Source organism: Protomyctophum parallelum (genome assembly GCF_964188405.1).
Source record: "Protomyctophum parallelum genome assembly, chromosome: 17".
NCBI lineage: Eukaryota > Metazoa > Chordata > Actinopteri > Myctophiformes > Myctophidae > Protomyctophum > Protomyctophum parallelum.
In genome coordinates this window covers 42,838,770-42,848,290 of record NC_139719.1, presented here as the reverse complement: position 1 = coordinate 42,848,290, position 9,521 = coordinate 42,838,770, and the positions used below count along the sequence as shown (strand labels likewise).

At 45.0% G+C, this 9,521-nt stretch overlaps 1 protein-coding gene across 1 annotated transcript; it reads left to right on the top strand.

Moving 5' to 3' along the window:
- Positions 1–5,704: 5,704 nt before the first annotated feature.
- On the top strand, positions 5,705–7,424 carry LOC310874780 (leucine-rich repeat-containing protein 18-like; the record flags this gene model as incomplete). The annotated part of the gene is made up of 2 exons (XM_083787644.1): positions 5,705–5,983; positions 6,882–7,424. 2 exons carry the CDS (start codon positions 5,705–5,707, stop codon positions 7,422–7,424), a joined length of 822 nt encoding a protein of 273 aa, XP_083643770.1.
- Positions 7,425–9,521: the final 2,097 nt, after the last annotated feature.

The window sequence follows — 9,521 nt, the reverse complement described above, 5'->3', positions numbered from 1 at the left end:
GGGTGCACAATTTCACGGAAATCACGCGATGTGTTCATGATTTGCAGCATTTTGTTTGAAACTGAGCACTCCTGTGAATTTTGGAAGCCAATCTTAACCAATCAGGATGGAGTCTGAGAAATCTGAAAGACCGGTTTGGTTGAATGGCTCTAGAGAGACTGTGTACCAATTTGCGTGATGTTTGGACAAAATCTGTAGGTGTACTGTGCAAAAACTTGTTTTGCACAAAGCGGCCTCCTGGTGGCGCTATAACAGGCCGTTCTGGAAAGTTTGGGGCAGAGGTTCATGGTTGGCATCCAGGGAGTGTGTGTGCAAAATTTGGCATCGACCGGGTTAACGGTGGCTGAGATTAGCTGGTCACGGACGGACACACGGACACACGGACGGACGGACGGAGTGCAAAACATACTCTCCCCATGCCTTCGGCTGGTGGAGACAATAAGATACACTCATATGGTGAAGGAGGCTTTCATCTGAGAGGCCACGGAATTATAGCAATAGCAATTCTTATGATTTATTGTGGATTGTGTTTTTATATACTATAATGTATATCAGGGGTGCCCACACTTTTTAGACTTGAGAGCTATACTTTCAAAATGACCAGCTCAACCAGATCTACCCACCAGAAATATTATCCCATTGCTGAAAATAGTTACATCAGGCAAACACTCTTGGAATGGGAAATAGAGGACGGAAATGGAATTGATATAGGGTGTTTTTGTATAACTTTGTAATACTGATGTTTGTGGGAAACTGCGAAACACTTGAAAACAAAGTATTGCATTTTGGGTTTTGAGCTTCCCTTTTTGATGTCTATTAATCAAGTGAAGTCACCTTAATTCAAGTGGCACATATTTATTTAAATAATTTAAATGATATTTTAGGGGCATGTCATGTTGTCTACCTGCACAGCTACTCTACTTTTGGGCACCCCTGATGTATATGCATGCTACCATGGGCAGGTCTCTTGTGAGCATGTAGATCACTGTTTTTGAAATATGTGGTTGATTCATGATGCATTTTTGTACGTTTGGGATGGGAGACATGCACCAAAATATCTTTATGGTATTGAACCATTGGTGTACAAAGTACTACAAACACAACACAACACACAACACCACTTAGCCTATTGGATTTCTCAATCTTTAAGTGATTTCAGGCCTATATTGTGTTACACTGGGACACAGTGACTCGCTTCACCTATAGCTGCTTCCCTCTGTGACAGAGCAAAGACCAAATGTCACGTTGCCTAGAGACCAAATAACAATCCTAGTGTGTGCGTGTGCGCGTGTGTGTGTGTGTGTGTGTGTGTGTGTGTGTGTTTGTGTGTGCACTGACTGGTTGACTGAACAAGCTACAGCATCTCCATTGGGAACACGGATAATCCACAAGCACTTCCTGGGTTTTATTTACACTGCTCTTCACTTCAAGTTTCGTCTCTTCATTTATAATTCACCAGTTTAGAGAGGGAGAGAGAGAGAGAGAGAGAGAGAGAGAGAGAGAGAGAGAGAGAGAGAGAGACAGAGACAGAGACAGAGACAGAGACAGAGACAGAGACAGAGACAGAGACAGAGACAGAGACAGAGACAGAGACAGAGACAGAGACAGAGACAGAGACAGAGACAGAGACAGAGAGAGAGAGAGAGAGAGAGAGAGAGAGAGAGAGAGAGAGGCTGATTGCATGTATTGTTCCTTAGCATTCCGTCCTTAAATCTGCTTTTCTTTCTATAGGCCTAATCTGCATCCAACGGTAAGTGAGAGTGACTTTAATGTGTGCACAGTATATCCTCTAATTATATAATGGCTAAATTAACATTGAGGACTGACTTTATTATGTGTATAGATGGTAGGGCTGTATAGACATTAGACAACTATTTGTCTTGCTGTTACCTATAAGCTTAGGAATGTTATTAAAGCGGAACATGTGTGTTGTAATTTTGTCATTGCAACTTTAACCCCAGCTAATTTATGTGAGAAATATATTTCGGGTGGTCTGGTTTATCATAAATGGTGCATTTATATAGCGGCCTTTACAGAGATTGTTCATTACATTCACCCATTCACACACCGATGCCAGAGGAAACCATGCAAGGCACCAACCAGCACATCGGGAACAATTAGGGGTTCAGACAGAGTCTTGCTCAAGGACACTTCGACACTAACTCTGAGGGAGCCCACAGGGTTCGAACTGGCAAACTTGCGGTTTCCGGCCCAGGCCGTAGCGTAACGGTCTGGGCACCGGACTGGTGATCCAGTCGCGGTGTGCCGCGGGTTCGACTCCCGGACCCGACACCGCCTTTACCGCATGTCATCCCCCCATCTCTCTCCCGTTTCCTGTCAGCCTACTTTCTATCCCTTAAAAAATCAATAAAGGCGTAAGCCGCAAAAAAATATCTTAAAAAAAATAAAAAAATAAACTTGCGGTTTCCATCCGGTCACAAGCCACTGCAGCCCTTATGACTTTTTTTTATTTATTAACTTTTGGTCATTTCATCATCTACTACTCAGTCTTATGTCAACACCCCAGACAGTTTCTCACTTCAGTATTTAGATATTGTCCTTAATACATGAGGGGGCCGTGGTTTTTCATTTACTATTTTTTATTTATTGTCTCCACCAGGCCGAAGGCATGGGGGGAGAGTATGTTTTGCACTCCGTCCGTCCGTCCGTCCGTCCGTCCGTGTGTGTGTCCGTGAGCAGCTAATCTCGGCCACCGTTAACCCGGTCGATGCCAAATTTTGCACACACACTCCCTGGATGCCAACGATGAACCTCTGCCCCAAACTTTCCAGAACGGCCTGTTATAGCGCCACCAGGAGGCCGCTTTGTGCAAAACAAGTTTTTGCACAGTACACCTACAGATTTTGTCCAAACATCGCGCAAATTGGTACACAGTCTCTCTAGAGCCATTCAACGAAACGGGTCTTTCAGATTTCTCAGACTCCATCCTGATTGGTTAAGATTGGCTTCCAAAGTTCACAGGAGTGCTCAGTTTCAAACAAAATGCTGCAAATCATGAACACATCGCGTGATTTCCGTGAAATTGTGCACGCACATTCCCACTAGGCCAAGGAAGAAATGCCACATGAACAATTTCAACTCAGCCTCAAGGTGGCGCTATAACTGGCCGAAAAGTGTTTTTACCTCTAATTTACTTTTGTTGCCCCTTTATCCAACCACCAGATGAAGGCAAGCTGCAATGTCCTACATTCCTATCCTGGTGGAGACCTGTGCCCAGAAGGGCACTTTTTCTAGTTCTTAATATAATTTTTTAATTCTTTATTCTCCTCCTTCCTCCAGGGTGTCCTCATTGAAACACCACGGCCCCCCTCACGTATTAGAAAGACAATATCAGTCACCGGGACATCAGTCACCAAGACAGGTGTTTTTGATTAATCTATCATGGTTAAAATGGAGTTTGAAATTACAATGGGTTTGTATGGGAAGGGGATGTGCAGGCAGCTAAGTATATCAAATATCTAAATACTGAATCAAGCAACTTAAAAACTGTCTGGGGTGTTCACATAAGGCTGAGTATAGATCTATGATGAAATGACCAAAAGTTGAAAAGTGAAATATCCATCATAATTTAGTTGATTACACATGTATTAAAGGTATATTCGGTGATTTCACTCAAAAAACCTTAGGTTTCGTTTTTGGCTGTGGGACCCAGCCTTTCGTCCAATCAGGATTTTTGACCCCCAGGGGTTAACTGGGGACAGGGAGGAACTCCTTATATGGCCAGCACACTCTATAGTAGAGAGGATTATCACAACAAAACAAAAAAATAAGTGATATGAATTAAGTGAAATCACTGAATATACCTTTAAGGTGGTTGCACACTGGACTCGCTGTGTGCAGGGACCTTTATTGTTCCAAGATCCTTTTAAGTTTCTGAAAGTCCTTTCTGGAATAAATCCATGCATTCTATCAAAGTAACCACATGAGATATAGCTCTCATGAATCTCTCCTGGACGTGTCCAAGTGTTTAATGATATCATGTCACATAGTTGTTCCGCTGTCAGTTCCTTTGTCACAGTGGATCAGTGAACCGCGGTGGAACAAGTTCTAACCTGATCTCACTAACAGGTAACCAAAGACCTTGACAAAGACATGACAAGGCATCAGGATTCAGGCCCTGTACGCGTTAGAGCTGTTGATCCCAACGCTTTGTCCTGCGGGGACCGTGACCTTCCTGCTCCTCTATTCTCCCAAATAATTGGTTGTCAGTCTTAACACTTTATGACGGCTTTATAATAATTATGTGACATATACCGAGGCTGCCAGGATTGTTTCATTATATACCGTTGGAGCATAACGCCGAAGTATTTGCGCCTTTGATCCATGAAAATAGTTCCATGGCTTGTTGTCGAACAGAAAAAATATTCCACTGTTGCGATGCGGAAAAACAACAAGCAGTGAGGGCTGCTGGAGCCCAGTTGAAACTACCGTTCACTTGCATTGAACTCATTTTCCCAGAAGCCCTTGCAGCCCAGAGCACGGGGTCGATTTCCGGTGGAAAGCGGGTTTTGCAGCTAAACTGTACATTTTGACAGCAAATTCTGATTTAGTCTTATGAGGGGTGCCTAGCCCCTCCTATATCCAGCTTTTAATGTTTGTGTGTACACAAACATTAAATTCCCATTGACAACGAATGGATCATTTTACGTCATAGTGTCTGAGCAAATAGACATACTGTCTATTTCACGCTATGATGATGTACGATGATATGAGTGCCCCTCACTTCACACCATTTAGTATTAGTCCTATTTTTAGTCATATAAAATTGTTTAGTCTTAGTCTATTATGGTCTTAGTCGACTAAATATCAAAATCTTAGTATTTTAGTCTATCTTATCTTAGTCAACAAAATGTGCTCACTGGTGTTCCAGTTCTTAATGAGTCACTGATTAGACACATAATGGAGTCACTGATTAGACACATAATGGACACCACCAGCAGTGCAGTTTGTCCTCGAGGACCCACTGACCGGCATACGGGTCACTACGGTCAGACGCAAGTCACCAACCTGCACATCAGGAGCAACTATAGGGGTTCAGAGTCTTGCTCAAGGACACTTCGACACTAACTCTGGGGGAGCCCACAGGGTTCAACCTTGCGGTTACCATCCGGCCACTTTACCCCTGAGCGAGCCACCGCCGCCCCAAAACAAATACTGTAGTTATTGAACAAGTGCCAGGACCGTAATCCCGTCTTATGGACGTCTTTGCAATGGGTGCCAAGGACGACACTTATTTTTAAAACGTCCTCTCTTTTTTATAAGAGCCTAAACTGGTGACCACCAGGTGGCGCTGAAGGAGTTTTAATTTAATACTTTCTATAACTGGACAAAAGTAGAAGGGCAGCACCGAACTACACGACAGCATACATACATGCTCGGGCCAATATTACAGCAAATATTGCAGCACTTATTAAACCCATTTTAGGCGGGAACCCCTTTTGGTGTTAGCATTACATTATGCTTTAGCTATTTAAAAATAGCAGACCTACAAGCTCATAGCGCGCCACCGAGTGGCGCGCTACGAGCTTGTAGGTCTGCTATTTTTGAAAAATCAAAGAACGATTGACATAGAAACATAGCTGTCATAACTGTCATTTTCAAACAGACATTTTTTAGAATCTGATCTCAGGTCAGACCCTTGGTGAAACATGCTGTTGTTCCATCCCCTGACAGCAACAACAACATGGCAAAAGGGACGACGAAGAAGAAGACGACGAAGAACACAGCGGAGTCTAAAGGGAAGAAGATGACCCTGAAGATGGCCAAAAGCTGCCTGAAGTCCACGGCGGACGGCTCCCGGTGTCTGGACCTCAGCAACCAGGGCCTGTCCGCTGTGCCAAAGTGCATCGTGAAGCTGTGTGACGTGGAGGAGCTGGACCTGAGCAGGAACGCTCTCCAGAAGCTCCCGGGTTTCATAGACCGGTTCTCCAACCTCCGCTCACTGGATCTGCACAGCAACCATGTGAGTTGTTTGAGGAGGAGGGGGGGGATGCATTCCATAGCGTACATTCCACAGGGCTGCATGGTCCTGGACCACACATGGATAAATGATAAATCAACTTGCGACAGGCGCATGACATGCATGTCCATCTTGTGTAAAATTCCATATAAATCATATATGGAATTTTAGTTTTTAATTTTAGTCATAGAGGGAAAGTAATGTACTATATTAACAGTTTCCGTGCCGGGAATGGATTACTCCAGGTTAATGTCGCTGCCGTATCGGACATACCCGCCTTTTGTTTTATGTGTTTAATCCGCCGTAATGTAATGAATCAAAAGAAAATCCGTCTTCGTCGCGGAGAATGAGACTCGATGCATTCGCTGTGATGACGAAACCGGAAATCGTCACATGCTGTGGGCTGCTAGGGCTTCTGGGAAATTGAGGCCAATGGAAATGCATTGGGTGCAACGCCTCATTGAAACCAATCTTGTGTGCGTCTTCCGGGTGCACCAAGATGGTGGATGCTACACACAGATCATAACAAACCACGGGAGCTTTTTTTGATGGATTTTCGCGGATTAAAAGCCCAAATAATTCAGCGCATGCTCTAAAGGTAATACAACAATCTCGGCAGTGAAGGGGGGTTGATTAAAATGCGGGTTAATCGTAAAAAACAGTCAAACTGTTAAGGCATAAGGCTTAATAGCCATGCAGGGATCCCTTTTAAACTGTGATAGTATCAGACATTCACTGTAGGTTAAGTGTGGGTTGAATTCAGTCTGACCAGAAGAAGGAATAAATTATATCCCCATTCTGGCCATAACAACAAATGACCCAAAAGGGGCCTTATCTGTCTCAAAAGCAGACATTAACACGTCATCCCTACATGCGTATGTCTCTCCTCTCCTCTCATCAGCTGGAGCACATCCCAGAGTCCATCGGCCGTCTCCAGAACCTGGTGTCTCTGAACCTGTGCAACAACCGTCTGACCAGCGGCGCTCTGCCCAGCGAGCTGGGCCTCCTGCGCCGGCTCCGGCAGCTCAACCTGGGCCTGAACCGCATGCACCTGGTGCCCTCCTCCTTCTCCGCCCTGAGGGAGCTGCGGCGCATCGGCCTCTTCGACAACCAGCTGACGCGCTACCCGGAGCACCTCCGGGCTTTGCCGCGCCTGGAGCGCATCAACCTGGACAACAACCCCATCATCGCGGCGGCGGCGGCGGAGCGCGGGCCCCGTGGCGGCGACGCGGACGCCGTCCGCAGGGTGGAGAGCCTCTACCTGGTGAAGGAGAGCTGCCTCTGCGAGGAGTGCCTGCAGAAGGCGCAGACGGAGAGGCAGAGGCTGGAGAGCAGGGTGAGCGGCGAGGCCGTGTCGTCGTCGACCGTGAGGTCCAGGGTGACGTTCGCCGGCCTGGTGTCGCCCAACTCGGTGGCCCAGCTGGACCAAGAGACGTGGAGATAAGAACTAAGAAAAGGGATGCATTCCAGCCGGGGCGCCTGATGGAGGGGAAAGGAACTGGTTGGAATAACGTGTTCCTTCCACGCGCTATACGTCCAACCAGGGAAACTCCCCCCTGTCAGGTGTAAAGGAGCTACTTGGACACTCAGGCATGAAGGAAGCATGAGTTCAAGTCCGTTGCTCTCCCCTTGTCCCCATATATGGGGACTAGGTTGGTGGAGGGTGTGTAGAGCCCAGGATCACATTAGATGATTGACACAGGGGTGAAAAATGGGTTACAAAATCGTGGGATAAAAAATATTTAAAAAAAGGATGCATTCCCAAACTTTCCCAAGGTTCCTATAGACAGCTATGTGTGTGTGCATGTGTCCATGTGTCTGAGCACGAAAATGTGTCCGAGCACGAAAATAGCGTTATAGTAGCCTTTGTTCACCACCAAGTGTCACTGTTGCACAGCCTAACACACAGACACACACAGGCCAGGGAGGAGGTCTTGTACAGTACAGTACAGTACAGTACAGTACAGTACAGTACAGTACAGTACAGTACAGTACAGTACAGTACAGTACCACTCACTTCAGACTGTTTTTTTCCCCTTTTTGGCCCAAAATAGCGGATCCATACATATATACCTGTATTGAACTGAAATGCAAGATGAATTAACCACTAAAGACCTGATGGCCAATTCCACAAAATGCCTTCTACCGTAAATCAGTTTCAAAACTATTCCGCGAGTGAGCTTGTATGTCAATCTGCAATTTTTAAAAGGTTTTAACCCATTCTGAACGGGAACCCATTTTGGTGTTAGCATCATGTCATGCTTTAGCTATTGAAAAATAGCAGATCTACAAGCTCATATCGCGCCACCGAGTGGCGCGATACGAGCTTGTAGGTCTGCTATTTTTTTTTTAATCGAAGAACGACTGACATTTTTAGAATCTGATCTCAGGTCAGAATGGGTTAATAATGAAACTGTCAGGATGTAATAGACATTTTTAGAATCTGATCTCAGGTCAGAATGGGTTAATCAGACCAGTGTGTGTCCAGTGGAAACCTCGTATGAATCTGATCTCAGGTCAGAATGGTAGTGAAAATAGTCGATACACGCTCACGAGACGTGCACTTGTAGATCTATGAATACATGTCATGTCCTTCTGAGAAATATAAAAGTTTCATACCATCCATCACTAAACCCGGGTGATACTGTACACCATACTGTACAGAACTGTACTCTGTACTGATCATAAAGTATGGTCATAAATGATGCATTCCATAACCTACATTCCACAGGGCTGGTCCAGGACCACACATGGATAAATGGCATCAACTTGCGACAGGCGCGACATGCATGTCCACCTTGAGTTAAAGAGGTTAATATATGGATTTTTTTGTTTAAATTTTTAGTTATAGAGGGAAAGTATGTACTGTATTAAGGCATAAGGCTATAATAAACATGCAGGGATCCCTTTAACCCATTCTGACCTGAGATCAGATTCATGCGAGGTTTCCACTGGACACACACTGGTCTGATTAACCCATTCTGACCTGAGATCAGATTCTAAAAAAATGTCAGTCGTTCTTCGATTTTTTTAAAATAGCAGACCTACAAGCTTGTATCGCGCCACTCGGTGGCGCGATATGAGCTTGTAGATCTGCTGTTTTTCAATAGCTAAAGCATAACGTGATGCCAACACCAAAATGGGTTCCCGTTCAGAATGGGTTAAACTGTGATATTATCAGACTATACATTCACTGTAGGGTTAGTAGGGCTAGTAACAATCATGAATTATGATCAGTACAGAGTACTGCGGCGCCGTTGAGTTTTTATTGTATCATATTATGATACAATGAAAACTCAACAGCGCCGCCACTTTGTCACCTGTTGTAATGGTACCCCAAACACAGACAGACATAGAGTGCAGGCTAGCACCACTCAAAAACAGGGCTGTGGGCAGGGAAACAAACCTATGATGTCACTGACATGAAGCTATACCCAAGGACCCACCCACATAATTATCCGGGTGAAAATCACCCGGGTTTTAGTTATCTAGGGCATGCATGCAGTAAAGTAGGCCGATCAGGACCGATTATTAGGTCCGT